The 20354-nt window shown below is 53.3% G+C and overlaps 1 protein-coding gene across 1 annotated transcript in view; it reads right to left on the bottom strand.

Moving 5' to 3' along the window:
• Window positions 1-20354, bottom strand: part of Bmp7 (bone morphogenetic protein 7) — a 70900-nt gene that overhangs the window by 29111 nt on the left and 21435 nt on the right. The window contains exon 2 of the mRNA XM_041641896.1: window positions 16044-16236. Within this exon, the coding sequence (XP_041497830.1) occupies window positions 16044-16236 (193 nt within the window). The remainder of the gene's footprint in view (window positions 1-16043; window positions 16237-20354) is intronic.

Here is a 20354-nt window from a genome sequence, read left to right as displayed (position 1 = left end):
TGGCTCTTACACACTGCAATGGACGATCCCTGAGCCGTGTGTGTGTCTGTGTGTGACAGAGATGCACCATTTAAGGCTGAGCATCCCATTGTCTCTTATTCTCTAAACCCTGGCCAGCTGTGGGTCTCTGTGTTAAACACCACCTACTGCAAACAGAAGCTCCTCCGATGAGGGCTGAGTTATGCTCTATCTTTTTAGATGGATAAAGCTCGAGGGTGATGTACAATACACAGGGCAGCGCCTTGCAGAAATAACTCCCTAAAGTTTGCAGCCCTTACACAGGAAGCCTGCTTGTGTGTACTCTAGTCTAGAGGGTGGAAAGGGAGCATTCCAAATCTCAATTCTGAAAACATACATGGCTCTCAAAACCCTGACTGTCGGGGCTGGAGAGATGGCTCAGTAGTTAAGACCACTGGCTGTTCTTCCAGAGGACTTGGGTTCAATTCCCAGCACCCACATGGCAGCTCACAACTGTCCGTAACTCCAGTTCTAGGGAATCCAACTCCCTCACACAGAGTATACAAGGCAAAACACTACTGCACATTAAATAAATAAATATTGAATAAACAAAGCCCTGACTGTCTGGGAAACATATTCCCATGTTCTTGTGGTCTTTCCAGAAAACACGGTGTGACGGGACTAATTTTCCACTGCACGGACGTGTATAGCGTGGCCCTGTCTGCCAAGCTCAGGAGAGGCATAGAGCAGATTTCAGGGCATGCGTTCCCGACTGTTACCACCACTAATTCCTCTTAAAGGAATAGCAAGGACTGGGGAGATGGCTTGGTTGGTAAAGTATTTACCAACACAAACATGAAGACCTGAGTTCCATTCCCAGATTCCATGATTAAAGAGACAGACATGGTGGCACACATTTGTGATCCCAGCACTAGGAGGCAGAGGACAGGACATCCCTGGGCTCACAGCCCAGCCAATCTAGCCTAGCCTACCTGCTCAGTTCCAGGTGACAGACCCTGTCTCAAAAACAAAGTGCAGGGGCTTGAGCGATGGCTCAGTGGTTAAGAACACTTGCTGTTCTCACAGACATGGGGTTCAGTTCCCAGCACCCACATGATGTCTCACAACCACCTATAACTCCAGTTCCAGGCGATCCAGTGCCCTCTTCTTGCCTCTGTGGGTACTGCATGCATGCAGTGCAAGCAAAAACAATGCATGTAGTGCACACACCAATATGCACATAATGCACACACCAGCAGGCATGCAGTTCACACACCAGCATGCAGGCAAAACACAAAATAAAAATAAAGTTTTTAAATGTTTCAATACAAAGCAAAACAGTCTTCAGCATATTCTTCAGGACACAGACATACACTTTCACACACACACACACACACACACACCACACTATTCACACACTCACACATACATCGCACTCACACACAGAAACAGCATCAAGACACAGAAGGTCACCTTCTCCCCTCCAGAAACCCAGGTTTTCCCAGAGTCCTGTTCTGTAAGGTGTGAACCCCAGTTGACCCTGATGCTGGCTCTGCGATGTTAATAATTAACCACCTGACTGTGGACTGCAAGCCGCTGGGTCCAGGGCCCCTCCTCCAAAGGAAACCAGTGGACAGCAAAAACCTAACCCTGGAGAAGAGGGAGGAGCACCCTACACACACACACACACACACACACACACACACACACACACGAATACATGTGCAAGCACACACAAACAAGAAAACCTGTGAACATTGGGAAGTGAGAGGACACACACACACACACACACACACACACACACTGGAACTCGCAACACACCCTCCCCTGGAAAATTCTACCGCTGTGGAAAGTGGGTATTTTAAATCTCCAGTGTGGGAGGATGGAGAGTCCTGTCTGGGACTTCTGACTACTGGGAGGCTATTTCTAGTCTGCAATCCCCAGGGGCATCAACCACTCCCTTGGGGATGGCCACATTTTCTCACATCAAGACCACCAAAGCTTACTGAAAAAAAGAAGAAAAAAGATCCCAGGGGCCTCTGGAAAATCTGAGGGCACGCCACTGCATGTGAAGGCCTGTTTCAGAACCCAGTACCCAGCCTTGGGGGACGTGCCATATTTGACCACTGTCAAGGGGTCCAGCACCCAGTGTCTTGAGGGCCCAGAAGAACCTCGGAATCCCTGCAAAACATCTTAGCTGCAGCCGAAGATGGGGAGTGTTTGTGTCATCATGCTGCTGCTGGTGGCTGGACAGGAGGAAGGATCTGGGTGACAGTCATAAAATCTTAAGTGGTGTGATTAAACATTCTCCAAGTCAGGTATGGTGGTGTAGGCCTACAGTTCCAACTGTTAGGACAATTACAGACCCAAGGCCAGCCTGGGCAATCTCAAGTCTGCCTCAAAATAAAAATATGGGAGAGGCAGATACAAAAGGAGACAGATGGGGGAATTACAGAAAGAGAGGGGTGTAGCTCAGTAAGAGTGCTTACTTAACAGACACCAGGCCCTGGATTCAAGTTTCAGAATTGAGGCGGGGTCCCCAATATCACAGCCCAAAACACAGTTGTAGCTCCCCCAGGAGCCCTCAGGCACAGCTGACCACCTGCAGGGACCCTCAGGCACAGCTCAACACCTGCAAGGACCCTCAGGCACAGCTCACCACCTGCAAGGACCCTCAGGCACAGCTCACCACCTGCAGGACCCTCAGGAACAGCTCACCACCTGCAGAGACCCTCAGGCACAGCTCACCACCTGCAGGGGCCCTCAGGCACAGCTCACCACCTACAGGGACCCTCAGGCACAGCTCACCACCTGCAGGGGCCCTCAGGCACAGCTCACCACCTGCAGGGGCCCTCAGGCACAGCTCACCACCTGCAAGGAGCAGATACTTTCTTCAGGTGGAGAGAATAGCCTTTGGAATTCCCCAGGGTCTCTCCAGGAGGCCTGGTTCAGGGCTACAGCCAGGCACCTGCTCACCTAACCTCTCTGTCTCCTGTGTTGCTGGTCCAAGAGACATCTCCACAGAGTAGTGGAGAGGACTAGGGATCAGGGTGTCTGCTGGTGCCCCAAGCTGTTACAGAGAAACATTTGGGCACTCTTCACTGGAACAACGACAGCCAGGAATCACACCGCATGTTACAGGAGGTGACAGGCAAGGGTGCATTAGGTTCTGGACTGAATGACTCCACCACCAAACAAAAGAAAATGGACTTGAGCTGAGAAGCCAACAGAACAATACACCCTCAGAAGTCCTGAGTGGAGGGCCAGGACCTGAGTGTGCTGTCTTAAATGGCAGAAGGGGTCCAAAGAGAAGACATGGGGGACACCTGAACTGAGGCAATTCTCCAGGGAGGTCCCAAGTCACCACAGAGTCAAGAAAGCAGAGAGTCAGACGTCAGCATAAAATGAGAGAGGACACTCCCAGAATCCAGGAAAGGTTAGGAACCGAGGCCTCCCCAGGAGTCCAGTGTGGACATCTGGTGACTTCTTTGGTAATTCACCATCTCAGTTTCTTTTTTTTTTTTAAATATTTATTTATTTACTATGCATACAATATTCTTTCTGTGTGTATGCCTGCAGGCCAGAAGAGGGCACCAGTTCTCATTACAGATGGTTGTGAGCCACCATGTGGTTGCTGGGAATTGAACTCAGGACCTTTGGAAGAGCAAGCAATGCACCTTAACCTCTGAGCCATCTCTCCAGCCCCCACACCATCTCAGTTTCTGAGATAGTCTTTCTGTGAACCCAGAGCCCTCATGCTCAGGGTTGACCAGCCCAGTCAGTCAGCAAGAGCCCCAGGATCCGCTTGTCCCTACCCTCCAACACTTGGGTTATAAATTTGCACTACAATCAAAAGCAGGGTCTCCCTATGTAGACCACGCTGGCTCTGAATTCACAGAGCTCTACCTGGCCCCGCCTGGCCCCCATCGCAAATGCTGGGGTTAAAGGTGTGGCCACTGTTCCTAGCTTTTGTGTATGTGATGAGCATCCAGACTCAGGATGCTTAGGCAGCAAGGACTCTACCCACTTAGCCATCTCCTCAGTCCTAGAGTTTGTATTTTAAGCCATTAAATGTGTGGTCCCTTGTTACAGCAACCCTGTCACCATTGGGATGTCTTGCCTCTCAACCTTATGCCAGCGCCAGAAACTGGAGGGACAATGGCAGCCAGAATGGGGTTTGAGGACCAGAGGCAAGGACAGCAATACCCAAATTGGGCAGGCAAGATGCTGACAAAGATCAAGGAAACAGCAAAAGTACAAGACTTCCCAGGGAAGGAGGTTCCCGGGGACACCCCAACAGGACAAGAAGAATGAGCAGAGTTAATTCAGCCCAGACGGCCGGGACAAGGGTGTCTGCTGGGACAAGTGTGCCTGACAGAGGGAACAGAAGTGTGGAAGGTGTGATCAGAGACCAGTGAGGAGAGGTTGCAAGCTGCTGTGGAGACAGAGGTGGGCGGAGCCACAGCCTGCAGGCTTCTGGTCACCGTAAGTCAGATGCTAAGACCCAGAAAGTAGGGAGCACATTGGGTGGCAAAATCTTTGCCAGATCCTCCCTCCCTCCCTCTCCCTGCCTTCCACACCGTCCCTCTTCTGGACATGATGGGGGGGAGGGGGCAGGGAGGGAGAAAGAGAGAAGGAGAGAGAACACTGCAGCGGGAGAGAAATCCAGAGAGCGAACAGAGCATTTGCAGGCTAGCATGATGTCATGTGGGTAGAGGCCCCATGAGTCAGGAGAGAAGGCCCTTGGCTGGTGTACCTGGAGCCAGCCCAGCAGGCACACTCCAGGCCGCAGGGAGGCCCAGGAGGAAGATCAAAGTCCTGAGACGAAGTTGGCCCCATAGGGTCGGGTCGCCAGGCGCCTGGAGCTGCCCACCTCAGGGTTAGGACACAAACGGCCCTGACGGTGAGGTCAGAGAGGCCCAGCGCTTTTTATAAACCACTCTCTTGAGGCCCTACACATCCAGGAAGACCAAAATTAAGTCGTTCGGGAGAAAGGTGGAAAAACAGATGAGAAGCCGCAACACCTCCTGCCACGGCATGAGCTGGGGGGCCACCCACCGCCTTCCCATCCAGCCCAGGACTGGCAGGCTGCCCACTGAGGAAGCCCACCAGGCATCCGTGGAGGGCCCGAGACAGCTTACACAGCAACCAGAAGGCTGTGCTGTTACAGGCAGGGAACGAGGAGAGGACATTCACCGTCAGGGCTTCAGGAGCCTGTCTGCAAGAAGACAGGTTTGAAACTCATCAAGGTCTCTGGAGTTTACCTCATGAGCAGAGGGTCAGCAGCCAAAAGGGTTCTGCAGTGAAATAAGCAAATGTGTACCACTGACCCTCAAAGATGCCAAACTGTATGTGCGTAAGTACATTAAATGCTCCGAAAGGGCCTTGAGATGGCTCTGTGGCTCGAGGCGCTTGCTACCAAGATGGTGACCTGAGTTCCATCCCCAGGACCCCAGAAGCAGAGAACTGACTTCTACAAATTGTCCTCTGATCTGTGCGTGTGCACATGCATGCACACACAGACACACACGCACAATACTTACAATGAATATGTATGCGTATGTATTTAAAGAAATTAAAGAATAAAGAAGAATAAAGAGTAGCTTTTTTTTTTTTTCAAACTTACAGGTGTCACCAGAAAGGGACTGGATTCCCCCAGTTCCCTGGGGCCTTTACCCACTGATCCTGCTCTGAGCCCCTTGGAAGCCCACTCTCAAATCCCAAGGTGGTCACCCACACTGACTAAGGAAAGACCCTGGACACCTCCTCTCACCTCCCACAGGAACCCTGGCTGGTGCTGTAGATTAGGAGACTGGAAGGGGGGAGGGGTGCCTACTCATTCTCCTCCCCCCTTGGTGAGATTCACTTAGACACAGTGCAAGGACTGAGCCACACTGTTCACCTAGTGACACATCAAACATCATCACAGTGACACAGCGAGATCTTAGGAGCCCCCCGCCAAGAAACTGTGGGGAGCCCTGTGGAGATTCTGAGTCAGCTCCGTGTCCTCTTGATGGACCCCTGACTGAGGCTGTGGTGCAAAGGCGGATCTTTCCAGACTTTCCCTGGTTGCCCCACTTCCTCCAGCCTCCAGCTCGAGACTGAAATAGGGCACGGTAACCTCAGACTCCTCACGAACACTCAAGACAGCAACTAGTGGACACTGACAGCTTCCCCGCCGTGTCATCTTTCCAACCTGAAGAAAAAAAAGAACCACAGACCGACTCTTAAAGATTCCAAAACCCAGAGACCAGAAGGGGAGGGGAACAGGGCACAGCAAGAAACGGAACCTGAAAGCCGCAAGCCAGGGAGCTGCAGACAGAAGCAAGGGACGCTGTCCAGGCTAGCCTACTTGGTGAGCTCCAAGCCAGTGGGGGGGAAAAAACCCTAACACCAAGGTGGGTGATACCTGTGGTTGCCTTGGCTTCCACACACAAGTACACACATGCACACCTACACACAAACAAGCAAACACCGGGGGATACACAAGATCATAGCAGAGTTAACAGACTCTTGAACTTACAGACATATGAGGCCAACGAATGATGCCCCTGCCTCACCTGGATCATGCAAAGTGGGGGCACCTGGGCCAGTGAGACGGCTCAAGAGGTAAAGGCATTGGCCTCTAAGCCTGATGACCAAGTACGAAGGCCACAGGATCCTCACTGGTCTGAGGTGCTTGCCACTAAGCATGGTGACCTGAGCTTGATCCCCAGGACCCACACAGGAGAGAACTACTCCCAGAGGCCACCAGGAATGCATTTCAGAACAACCAGGGAACGTCTGGAGTGACCTGCCTTTGCACCACCCGCCTCAGACCATCAAGCTGACTCGGAATCTCCATAGGACTCCCCACCGTGTCTTGGGGGAACCTCCTACGGTCTCGCTGTGTCATTGTGGTGTTTGAATGTGTCACTAGATGAACATTGTGGCTCAGTCCTGCACTGTGTCCGAGTGAATCTCACCAAGAGGAAATGAGCAAAATAGCCCCTCACACCTCCCCCATCTCCAAGTCTACAGGACCTGCCAGCGGCTTAAGTACCCTCACAGCAAGGAAACTGGTGCAGCTTGTAAGGGATCTTCAATAAACTCTTACATTAGACGAACACAAACCTCTGCTGCTCTGTTACTGACAGTGTGGGTGTGACCACTCCCAAGCTTAGGATTCTCCACAGCTAGGCTAATGGAAGTTTCAGGAAGCAGAGGACCAGAGGAGGAAAGGAAAGGGGACGGCTAAGAAAAATGGTTCCTGCTTAGGTACTGGCCATGAGTGGAGAGCCAGGCAGACACTGAACGTGCCTGTGAAGCAGCCAAGCACTCTGCCCCCAGGCACATCTGTGGTCCCACTTTGACAGTGTTTGTTACTCTGTTTAAAGACAGGCTTTAAAAACAAAACAAAACAACAAAACAAAACAAAAAAAAGACAGGCTCTCACTATATTATCCTAGCTGGCTTGGAAGTCTCTACATAGAGAAGGCTGGACTTGAACTTGTGGTCATCCTCCTGCCTCTGTTCCTACAGGACTAGGTTTATAGATGGTATCTTGACACATTCGCTTGATCACCTTTCTCTGATCTGTGACCCGCCTTGGAAGCAAGTGTTAACAAGAGTGATTGTCTCTGGATCTTTGTCTAAACAGCTAGGCTGGAATCGAGGGTCTGGATTCTTCTCTCTAATCTGGGTGGATTCAGGCACTGTGGACAGTGGGAGCCAAGGGGAGGCAGGCATGGGAAGGCAGGCACAAGCTGAGGAGGAGGTGGGAACGCTGGGAGGGAACTGAGGCACTTTCCACCCCAAACGTGGCCTGCTCTGGACCTCCCGGGGCTATTCCGCTCTTGCACTGGGGTGTTGCAGGATGAGGCCAGCATCTTGTGTATTGAGGCTGGAAAGGCCACTGCACACCTCCCATCTCCCTATCAGCCTGCCCCAGAAAAAGGTCAAAAGCCCCCAGCACAAAGCCAGAAGCTCTGCCTAAAATGATGCCTACGGAAGTGGGAGCACTCCAGATAAAGGATTCAGCTTTGCCTCTGAATCCCCTGCAGGGGAGCGGACCACAGCTGGGGACCCTGAAGAGCACCACCCTCCCCTGCATCTCCCCACCGCCCCACCCACTCTTCTCCTAGTAACAAGCCCTCATTTCAGGGTCTGGGAAGGTGGGTTTTAGGAGGTTGCTGCGGGCCAGACTCAGGTCCTTGGCAAGGCAGTAGTGCGCTTACAATTCCAGCGCTGGGGAGGCAGAGACAAGAGGGCCCCGGGGGGCTTCCTGGTGAGTAGATCCAGCCTAACGGCAGACTCAGCAAAAGACCCTATCTCAAAAATGAAAGGGGAGAATGGTTGAGGGAGATACCTGATGTCAACCTCTGCTTTATACACACAGGCACACACAGGTCATCTCACCATCGGCCCTGGAGACACCTTGACCTGAGCGAGGGGCCAAGCAGGCTTCCCTTGCTGGCAGATTCCCTTGAGCAACAGTGGCTGCTCCCCTTTCATGCAGCTGCACTGAGGAATTGTGGGAAGAAGTGCTGTGATCCATTAGTCATGCCTGCCTCGGTTCTCAGAGGGAGACTGGGGCAGAGCGTGCTAGAACAGAGGCCAAATGTCAGCTTTTCTTCTTCCACTCCTGCAGCAGCAAATGCAAAGCCAAGAAGAAGGAAGATGGAACAGACGGGGTGACAGTAGAAAGACAATGGGAGAAACCAGAGTTTGACAAAGCCTTGAGAATCCCGTCTTCCGACAAGAATATGAGGCAGCAGAGGCCTTCGCGGAAATAGCCGACTTCTTAGAAACAACGCTTCCGGGGGCACCTGTTCCCCTACCCTCACCGAGTCAGCATCTGAGAAGGTATTTGTTATCCCAGCTACAGATGACCGCTTACAAACAAACTGAAAAATATTAATTCCCTTTGTGTCCTGCCAAGAAGGCTAAAGCAATTACAGGCCCTGATATGAAACACATATGTTAATACATTTGGAAAAATCGGTTCCTATAGGGAAGCAGGGGTCCCAATTCAAGAACAGAGTGCTTTTGGAATTAAAGCATCTGATCAAGTTATCCAGACAGGCCGATCCTAAAGCACTGTCCCCAGATGTATTCCAGCATCAGGAACACAGGACCCCGGCACACGCTGCCATTGCCCCCTCACTGGCCACGAGGGTCCGCCGACCCTTGGACACCCAGGCGGCCCCCTGGCTCTGTGTAATATAACAATCATCACAGCAAAGCTCGCAGAGAATTGAAAGCAGTATAATTACAGGCAATTTTCACTTTTTGGAAATGGAGCTCAGATGCTGAGGTAAGATTGGTAACAAGGCAGCGAGGAGAGTATGGCAGAATGTGCAGGGGTGGACCGACAGCCCACGAGCAAAGGCGCTGTTGGCACTCACATATGTGGCAGGTACCCGTGGGCATGTCCTCGCGGTGGTGCGACACGGCCATACAAGAAGCCTTTGCCCTGCTGAGAGTGGTCAGACCTTTCCTGCAGCAGGCATCCTGAGTGCCTACTACATGCCTCAGACTTCACTTCCCAAGCAGTCTCTGTAGCTGGGCCACCCTCACAGCCTCCGGGGCTACCCACCCTATCGGAATTCACTCAGTGCTCAAGGAGGCTCTGAAAGGTCAGCAGGTTGCCAACCCCACAGTCACGAAACTGGGGATGGCTACAGGTGGCCACCTGGGCATCTTCACAATAATGCTAGGACAAGCTAGGAAGGTGATTTGTCCTCTCTACCTCAGTTTCCCTGGTGGAAATCCAATTGACCGATCACCCAGTTCATAGAATTGGGGGAAGAGAATGGACAAGTTGCCCTCATCTGTCATGGCTGCTCAGGACAGCTATCTCTTCTGCAGCGACACGTCACAGGAGGTGGAGGACTGCGTCTCGAACTTGCCCGGATCTACCCAGCGGTAGGAAAGAGCCCTCCCCATGCCACAGGTCTGCAAATGATGCTGGCTCCGGCTAGTGACTGACTCCACGTGATTCAGTGCTGGAAGGAGTCCAAGAAAATGAGAGCCCCCCTGTGAGCCCCCTGCTGAGCCCCCACAGGGCTCTATCACAAGCGCCCCACAAATACGCCCTGTTACCACTGACATCCAATTGGTGCCCAGCCAGTCCAAGAAGCCAGGCTGTGGAAGAGCGATGGAAGGAAGGAAAAGGCACACAGTACAGATCAAAACAGCCATCAAAGCCCACCAGCTGGCCTCAGACCACAGGACAGGAAGCCAGTGGGCATTTGGCTCCAGGACACAGGACAGGACCAGCTGACTGCCTCTCCAGAACTAACTAGATTGGACACAGTGGCTTGCTGTCCTGCCACGCTGGGTGGTATTGAATGCAAGCTTTTTCCAGAATGATCCTTGCAAATCACTGAGGGGGCGCTGAGAGGAACCACGCAGTACCAGGGTCTGACGGTACCTTGTCCAAGGCTCGGGCTGGGGTCTGGAGTGGCGCCCTGAGAAAGGGGCCTCAGGCAGAGGCACCCAGGTGGTCCTAACCCAGGATTTTCACGTCCCGCATGATTTTTCAGGACAACTACCACCAGCTACTGCCCAAGGCTAAGGCAGCTCAGACCCGCGCTAACGCCCTGTGACTGAGGGGTCGTGGGAAGAGGCAGAAGTAAGGAGATACAAAAGCCTATGCATAGGCCAATAGGAGCAGGGAGAAGCCAGAAGCTTCTGGAAGGGCCCCCACTCACTCTCAGCTAATCCCTCCCCCATGTTAGAGAAATGGACAGAGTCTGGAACATGAGTGGGGCTCTGTCCTGTGAGAAGAGGAAGTCTGCAGGCAAACAGGCCATTTGCTAGGCAGGTGACCCCTGTTCTACTTATTGACAGGGGACTCAACCAAGACAGGGCCATAAGGCATGGCAGCCACCTGCTCAGAGCCCGGCACACATGGGCTATCTCGCGAAATGCTAACATCCAGCCCAACCCACCCACACTGGTAGCTTTAACAGACCCTGGACAGCCCACCCAATGCACAGCCACGGCTGAGACTCTCACTGCGACCCAGAATGCAGGTGGGGGTGTCTCAGAAACCTGGGTTCAAGGCCTCCCTTTGCCACTTCCTGACTGTGTGTTCTCAGCTGAGCCACCCCGCCTCTGAAGCAGTCTGTGGAAGAGGGGTAACACTGAAGAGGCCCGTTGTGGAGGTGGGATACTCACTACGACACTGCATGGAGAGAATACTAAAACAGGACACGCCCCAGTAGTCTGCTGTCTCTGCGCTGTGCCCATGACCCCTGCCTAAACCTGGATATAGGAAAACCCTCCCGGAGTCTGGATGCCAAGTCCTGAGCCTGCAACCAAAGTGATGGCTACCTGAAAGTCCTCACAGAGAACAGGTGAGGCAAGGTGCCACCCCAGGGCCACCTGGAGGCCACTGGTGGGGGGGGGGTGTAGAGACCAGATGGACGTTTTCTTGCCATCAGCTCCCACAAGCTTTCCCAAACCCCTGTGGTCCTCCATGTGTATCCTGAGGTAGAGCGGCACAGCCTGTCCTGGTGTGGGTAAAAGGCCATGCTCCACCTGCTCACCCTGGACTTGAGGGGTAAAGACAGCTGAGACACCTCGGAGGTTGGCTGCAGTGGACTGCAGGACAGGGGTGTACCTGTTCAGATAGCAGGGGCACCCTGGACAGGACACCTCTTCTGAGTAGAAAGCAAGAGCCTGTTCTGGGGAAGCTGCTAACCCCACCTTGGGTACTCAGGAACAAGCAGGGCTGGACTGGGTTCAGGAGGGAGTTGGTAACACACCCCTTTGGCCTCCTCTGCCCTGAATCTCTCTCTGGAGGGACAGGCAGAAACAGCCCCTTCTCCCTCACAGTGACTCAGGCCAGGGTTGATCCAAGTCCTGGCATTGTAGAGACTGAGGTCACCCTCCTGGCAGCCGAAGACCCTGTGATGGACCAGGGGATATTCTTCATCCAGCTGCAGACAACATCTTGACCTTGGTGGTGACAGGGCCTGGCCTCCTGGGGCTCCTGGTGCAAGCATAGCCCTCTAATACAGGAGGAGCACATCCGGAAGCTGCCAGCAAGAGCACAGGCTGAGGATGGGCCTAATGAAACCCCTAGCCTGAGGATGGAACCAACAGAGCAGAAGCAAACTCAGGTCCTGGAAGCTAGCTAGTCCAGCCTCAGGCCCAAGGTCAAGAAAGTAAGACTAAGCTCCTGATCCTCCCCAGCAACCCTAGCAAAGCCTTCAGAACCAAGCCACCACCCTCAGGCCCACCCTGAGCCCAGGCTCTCCCACAGCTGGGCAAGGGTGGCATACCTCTCCTGCCTTTCCAGCTGCCTGGGGCTTGAGGCAGGGACAGGCCATGGAAGGCCTCCAACTCTAAGAGATCAAGAGGACTTGGTGGGAAGTGACTCCCCCAGGGGAGAGATGTGGAGGCCAGCCCACAGCTGGCTAATCCCAGCACCCCCGGAGTGTCTCTGGAGCTTAGCTGAGCCTGCCAGAGAGCCAGATGTCCCAGGCCCTGAACAGCTGGGTAGCTGGTGGCAGCATAGTTATGTTCTCTATCTCGAAGCCCAGAGCCCAGGGGTTGGAAGGACTTGTTGGGGGGGGGGGGGGTAGGCACTGGGCTCCTCAGAGGTCTGGGCAAGGAGGAGGCTCTAATGGAAGATGTACAGCTAGAGACATGCCACAGAGCCACACATCTCTACCCAGCTCAGGCCTGTGTCCCCAGGCATATTCTTAGGCTAAAGAATTCAAGTGTTCAGAAGCTGAAGCCCAGAGAGGGTGGTTCTGCCAAAGGCTGAAGCTCTCCACTCTGCTATGGTCTCTCTCCCTCCTACAATGACTGAGTGCTTAGGGAACACTTACCGCATGGAAGACAGTCCCTAAAATCCTCCCCCACACCCCGGCAGGGAAACTCCACAACCCATTCCTTTCCAGAGGAGGAAACTGAGGCTCCAAGCTCATGACTTCCCAGGAGCACGCTAGCAGGATTTGAATCCGGGTTCTCAAAGCTGGATTAGCCATCCCCGTGCCTCAGAGAAGCACCTACATTCAAAGGTGACCCAGAAAACAGACTTAAAGCTAAAGCTATTTAACTCCTGGAGAAGGGCCACATGGCTTCTGTCCGTGGAGCCCAGGAAGAATATTTAGTGGCCCAATAGTCCCGCCTTCCTGCTGTCAATCAACTCTGCTCCCTCCAGGCCAATCACTTCTACCTGCTCTGTGTCCCCTCCTCTGCCTGGCAAGGGCTCCCCTGCCCCCAGAGGCAGACCCTCAGCAACACGCCACCCATGCCAGGGAAACTCCTACACCACGTGTCCCTCTGGCAACTCTGGCAACCCATACCTCCTCGCCTCCCCAAACGGCGGATCCATCACTGAGTCTCAGGAGTGGAGGGGAGAAGACACACAAAGGCTGTCCTACGCAAGGCCCAAGAGGATCACCCCATCCCAGCAACGGCAGTTCTCTCCATCCTGCCCGTCATGTGACCACAGGACCCTGTGGTTCCCACAGACACTCTTCCCCTGCCCTCTATTGACGGGGTCTCTGTCATTCAAACATCCTTAGTTCAGCAGGACATTGGTGACTGCCTAAGAGACACCCAATCATCCCACCACCTTCCCCAGCAGCTCCAAGCCCTTCCCTTGGCTCTTCGCTTGCTCCCGAATTCACATCTCCTCGTCATCCTGTGATGACTAACTGTACCCCCAAACGGAGGAGATTCCAGTCCTAACCCACAGATCTGTCAATGGAACCGACCTCATTCAGAACCAGTGTTTCTGTAGATATATGCAGACATGCTCAGAGTAGAGAGGAGTGGACCTTCTCCTGCTGGAGGAGATGCAGCGGGAGGGAACCCCGGTGAAAACAGCTGGGGTCGTGCTGAGCGGAGGCTGAGTCTGAATGCACAGCAGCTGACAGCAGCCTCAGGAAGAACACATTCGCATATAGGCTCGTGTACACACACACACACACACACACGTACACGCACATACCCCCCAAACACACACACGCAGGTTTCAGGGGGCCAGGCCTCACTGAGTCTAACTCTGAAGTTCCAGCCTACAGGGAATCCCAGTCCTAATGTTCTGGGCCACCCTGTTTGTGAGACTTCATTATAGTGGCATCCTGGGAACTTGGATGCACCCCAACCAGAGCTTTACATGGCATTCAGGCTCTCACAGCCCCCCATTTATTCCCACTATCTGACCTCTGGGAATGGCACTAGGCATATGTGCACACAAACGTAGCTGACAAATAAGTCACAGCACCCATTGTTTCATCAGTGGTGTGGCCTTGACTTCCACGAACACCGCCTGGCACAGCTTGTGGGTCTCTGGGCCTCCATCACCTTCTAACATGGGATACAGAAGGTATGCGCAGGCACGGGATAGAGAAGCTCCCTTCTCTGGAAAAGCAGCATGAAAAGTTGTGGTATCAGGAAGCCAGTTCTGCACAGGTAAGAGGTGACCTGCAGACCAAATGGCCCTCAGGGAGAGATGGGAGAAGAGGGTGTGTATGGCCATGACCAGTCAGCCATCCCAGGTGGGCTAGGCAGGACCACATTCCCAAAGTTGGACCTCTCCATGAGACATTATGAGAGGCAGGTCTGGAGACCAGCTAAGAGCCCTGGGCACAGGTGGCGGCCCCACTTGTTGGCGAATAACCGCTGGGGTGTGTGCCTTCTCTAAGCCATCGACCTTCAAGAAAGATCAAACACGTGGTCTGGCTAAGAGTCTCGATGCCCGGGGTGGGTGGCTCAGTGGTAGAGCACTTGCCCAGTTTACACGAAAACCTGGATTTGATTCCAAGCGGCTCTGTAAACAAAGAGTCCCTACAGTGATGATGTTCCCAAGTACACAGCAGGTGCTTGGAACTCCAGAAAACGGGCCAGGTCCTCTAAATGAGGCCGGGCCTGGGGACCAAGGTAAGACCCACAAGATACCAAGGCCTTATGGGTTCTAGGCAAGCCCTCTACCGCTGAGCTACATCCCCAGACCTTATTTTACCTTTCAGTGTGAGACAGGGCGTCACCAAGACATCCTGATCCTCCTGGGTAGCTGAGCAGCACCAGACTCAGTTCAAAACTAAACTTTTACCAGAGAGTTCTTCAGAAGCTGGGCCAAGTCCCCGTGGCTGGCCTTCTCGGTGCTCTTAGGACACTTCGATCGTGCCCATTGCACAGACTCCTTACTTCCAAGTGCTAGTGTCTGTCTGAAGTGACTCATGGGTCACTTCACATGTGTCATGGGTCACCAGAGACACACCACAGAAGTTGTGTCCTTAGCCACCAAGACGAGCTGCCCGACGGCATTGCCCTGACCAGGCTTCCCTCGTCCCTGTTCCCGTCCTAGCCAAAGATCTTCCCACTAACTCCTGTGCCACCATGTCTGTGGGGACGACAGAAGTTCACAGCCTCAACAAAAGCCTGGTCACAAAGAAAGGCAACCTCAACTGCAAAGCAGCTTTGGGATGTACGTGAGGGGCAGCCCCCCATCATCTCTGAGCTCTTTACTTTTCTCGGGGCCCCAGAAGTGCTTTCGAAACAAACTTTTGGTCCCTGACCTAGCAACTCTTGGACAGCCAAGAGTTCTCCAGCTGTTTGCTTTGGTTTGTTTGTTTTTGTTTTTTCTTTTTTTCCGCTCCCCTTAGAGCATTTGATTATAAATGGTCATTTTTATTGGTGGTCTGACATCACCCTGGACTTAGAGCGGTGAGCGGAAGAACCATCAACACCAGCCCTCCCTCCCCTCCCCCTCAACACACCACCAAATCTAGACCATTCATGTAGGCCTGTCTAGAGAGGCACAGCCCCAGGCTCCAGGCTTCCTGGTCTCCCGATATCCCTGACCAAGTCTGTGTAGGGTCGTAGTTTGAAAGAACATGCACACATCATACACTTTAAGATGGTCATCTGGTCTAGGGCCCAATAGTGAAAGCCACCAGGACTGTTCCTGGCCCCACCCTCTGCCTCTCACCCACTCCTTTCTCTGCAGCGAGAGGAAGCTCAGCACCCCACTCCCACACAAAGGCAGAACCTACCTGCCTGAGTGCTCCTGGAGCACCCAGCAGACTCGAACCTACCTGCCTGAGTGCTCCTGGAGCACCCGGCAGACTCGAACCTACCTGCCTGAGTGCTCCTGCAGCACCTGGTAGACTCTGATCTGGAAGGTCTCATTGTCAAAACGCTCCCGGATGTAGTCCTTATAGATTCGGAACTCAGCTGCAGTCACGGCTTCCCCCTCGGGGATCTTGGAAAGATCGAACCGGAACTCCCGATGGTGGTAGCGGGGGTGGAAGAATTCCTTGTCATGTTCCACTGGAGGGGAAGAAAGCACACCAGAACCGAAGACATTTAGTATCTGGTTCATCTCTGCCCGTGCAATTGACCTGAGCTGGGTGGACACTGCCTTAGGGAACCTTTGTGAAAACCTCACATCCCATATAGACACACTGTGGACCAGATGGTCACAGGCCCAGACCTTAGGGACATCTTGAGCAACAAGAGCATAGCTCTGTAGCCAATTTGCTGGGGAAACTAAAGCACTGACCACAGAAACAACCACACCAGCCTGGAATCCTAGAAGCTCGGGACTGGGTTCGAATGCAGCCTCAGCCACTAAGAAGCACTGCGGCAGTGAAGAGTCCCGATACCCCGCCTGAAGCTCCGTGTTGCCATGTGGAAAACGAGGCTGTGATGTGTGAGGGACCTAAGATTCACACAAGAGACGGATGATGTTATGGCAGGTAACTGCCACTGGTGAGAAGATGCACCTTGGTAGGCCTGTCCTGGGACAGCGTAGGACAGTGGTTCTCAGCCCTGGGAGGCATAGAAGAATGACAGAGGATGCTTTTAAAAATTAGAGATGTCTGGTCATGGTCTGCTTGTGTTATGACCAGCTCTGCCATCATGAGAGAGTTCAATCACTGACACAAAGGCTCCTCCCAGATGGGAAGAGAAGCCACACCGTGCTGCTCGTGGCCCACCGTGCCAGAGAGAACTCTCCAGAAACCTTCGGCACGCCTCCCAGTGTCGGCTCTCCTCCTGTCCTCTGGAGCACAAGAAGCCCATCCCTTCCACGCCAGCACATGGGAAAGGCGAGCCAGCATGACAAAGAGGCATCAGAGATGCCACCAATCCCTAAGAGGGAAGACAAGCAGCTGCTGAGATCCAGGCAGTCTCCTGGATAGCAAGAGAGCCTGGGGAGGTGGCCCCAGGACAAGGAGGCAAGGCAGAAATCCTCGGGTCTATCCTGTCCTCCGCCGGCTCCTCTCAGTCCGCCCTCATTTCATGTCTGTTACTGTGATAACACATCCTGCCACAAAGCAGCTTAAGGGGAGGAAGGGTCTGTTTGGCTCACGGGTCCTGGTTACAGTCCGTCACAGCAGAGGAGGCAGAGGCAAGAGATTGGTCACAGGCAAGAGCACAGAGAATGAATGTACCCATGCTGCCCGCGAGCTTACCAGCTTTCCTCGTTCTTACACAGCCAGGGCCTGACTGCCTACGGGATGCCAAGACCCATAGAGGGCTTGGTCTTTCCACAATAATTAGCAATCAAGATAGTCCTCCACAGACATGCTCACAGGCAACCTGATGTAGACCATTTCTCAATGTCCCAGTTGATTCTAGGCGGTGTTAATAGGTAAAATTAACCAGCAGCGTGCCTGAGCTACCTGAAGAAGGGAGCATAATGCAGCAATGGCCAAGCACACACCTGAGACCCAAGGGTGTCGAACAGCCTGCCTGGAGTCACACTGCCGGGATTTAAACCAGGACCTACCAAACCCAGGACCGTTACCACCACATATGCCTATAGCAACAGTGAGGACAGTTTGGTGGGATCAGTTCTCTGCCTGTTTAACAGATGTCACATTGTACCATTTACATGTATGTAGTGTGTGCATGAACCCCACATGCATGCTGCCATGTCCCGCCATGATGATAATGGATTAAACCTCTGAAACTGTAAGCCACCCAATTAAACATTTTCCTTTATAAAAGTTGCCGTGGTCACGATGTCTCTTCACAGCTAACTAAGACAATACTCTTTTCCCAAAGTGTGCTGCCAGGGAGAGTTGTCAAGGTACACACAGAACATGAGCTACAGGAGGACAGTCCTATGAAGGGGACAGGGAAAGATGAAGCCACAGGGGGCTTGAGGCTCGGGAGGTAGCCACAAGTCCCAGAGCATCCTGTGCCACAGTGAACAGCCAGTACCTACGCCCACACCACCCCATCTGCTCACCTCAGGGAGGAGCTTCCAGGGAACACCCCCACAGCATCTCCGCCCCAGCAAAGTCGCTAAAGACCACACAGTAACCAGCTGGGACATAAATGGTCGTCCACAGTCTTGCTGGCCTCCAGGAGGTAGCATTCAGCATGGGACCCCAGCATTTGAATGCTACCTTTTCTTTTCTCTTTCACCAGGAACTATTAGGGGCCTTCTGACTCCCCAACCATCCTCTCGGTCCTCACTTCTGTCCGCCTTGCAGGCATTCCCTCCCTCAGGCTTGGTCTCCTCACACTCTTCCGCCTCCAGGGAGAGCTCATCTACCCAGAACATGGTTACAGCCCACAGGCAGATGGTTCCCTGCATGCAAATGAGCCCACCTACAGATGACCGCCTACATGCTAATGGCTCCCACATGGAGACAACTCCGCATATAAACAACCCTGGCACATATGTGGCTTCCTCTCATACCTGACTGTCTCCCCAGCCTCCAGCTCACGCACACAGATCCTCCCTTTGATACCTCCAGTTGTAGGCCTCACAGACCAATGACGAGTCACTCCCAAAAGTCATTCATAAAGACCCCTAGTCAAGCCCAGCTGTCTCCTGACTCTTTGTCACCTGGGCCAAACAACCCTGCTCTGCTCCCTGTCTGCTCCACAGAACCCCCACAGTCACCAGGATACACCTCTTCCCTTCTCATCCTAAGGCTCATGGGCCCTCTCCAACTGAACGGTGGAGTTTGGGTGACTTTGCCTACAGATGGGATCAGGCTATCATGGGAGCTTCTGCTTAGGTTCCAGCGGTGCCCTGGAGGTCAGGAGATTGCTCCTGGCTCCATCCCTGCCACTGTGGAGAGATGGCCCTCACCATGAGACTTCCAATCTTCTTTCCTCCTCTTCCCACAGAAGAGACCAGGAACAACCCTTCCCTCCCCTCCTCTTCCCCTCCCCTCCCCTTCCCTCACTGAGTGGGACGTATTCTCCTGGACCACTGATGCTTCCAGGCTCAGCAAGGAGAGTCACCCTATGTCTGCCCAGGAGCACCTTGGGCTCCCAGCTGAAGTGAAGTCAGTCTCCAAAACTCTTTAGTCCTGAGCCCCACCCCCACCTCTGCCCCGGGCTTCAGAACAGTGCCACTGGGGGAAAAAAAAAGGATCAGCCAGAAAAGAAGCCAGTAGAGTGGGACCTCTCTCACAGCCAAAGATGGCTGAAGAAGCCAGAGATGCAGAAGGCGCATGTCTCGTTAGTGCTCGGAGATGCCCCCGTGATGCATAGCTTTGGCCATTGTCTAGGGGGGACCTGTGAGGTTGGAGGGATCCCTGCTTTGCAGGTGAGAAAACTGGGATTCAGGGAGGCCAATTAGCTTACCCACAGCACAAAAGGGGTGACTGTGGAACTCTGAGCCCTACGCTTTTGCCCTCTATTCTTTGAGACCTGGGGTCTTGGTCTTTGTTCTGTCACTAGCTCTGCGGCCTGGGTCATGTGACCTCTCCTCTTTATGGCCCTGTGTCCTCAGAGAGGAACAGTAATGGCCCTAGCAGCGTAGAGGGTGGCCCTTCAGCACACAAAGGGTGTCTGCCACTGTCAGGGGGTCTCTAAACAATGAGGCAGGGGAACAGTCATCAGTGGAGACAACAGGATGTCCCTCTGGGTGTTTACATCACAGGGTCACTTAGCAAAGAAAGAATCATGAAGCCACACAAATCAATAAACAAAAGGGAACTGTAGTAGTTACTTTTCTGCGACTGGCAGAAGGAAGGGTTTGTTTGAGCTTATGGTCCCAGAGGGTTAGAGTCCATCACTTGAGTGATGGTGGAGGTGGATGAGGAAGGATGGCAGCAGACAGGCGTGGTGGCTGGAGCTGGAAGCGGAGAGCTCACATCTTAAACTGCAAACAAAGCACGCGGTGGGGGCAGTGTCTAGGAAGGGCAAGATTAAAGAGCTTGAAAAGACACTGGAGATACATGGTAAACTGAGTGATCCTGAAACCCTGGGACTCTAAAGGAAAGTGCTATTCCAGAGCGGCCAGGACATCCTCACTGCTGGGGGAGGGAGGAGACAGGTTTTCGCAGCAACAGTTTTCCAAATCACCACATCAGTCAGCACAGCTCAAACAGAGACCCAGGCTTGGATCCAAGATCCAGCTGGGCGGTACCAGAAAGAAGTGGGTGGAGCCTATAGGGCCTTCCTGTCTTCACCAATGT

Source organism: Microtus oregoni, unplaced genomic scaffold (genome assembly GCF_018167655.1).
Source record: "Microtus oregoni isolate MIOR12 unplaced genomic scaffold, Mior012 000071F_ref0000514, whole genome shotgun sequence".
In the NCBI taxonomy this organism is placed as follows: Eukaryota; Metazoa; Chordata; class Mammalia; order Rodentia; family Cricetidae; genus Microtus; species Microtus oregoni.
Note: the sequence above shows the minus strand (reverse complement) of the source record. Positions and strands in the feature narration are given on the sequence as shown.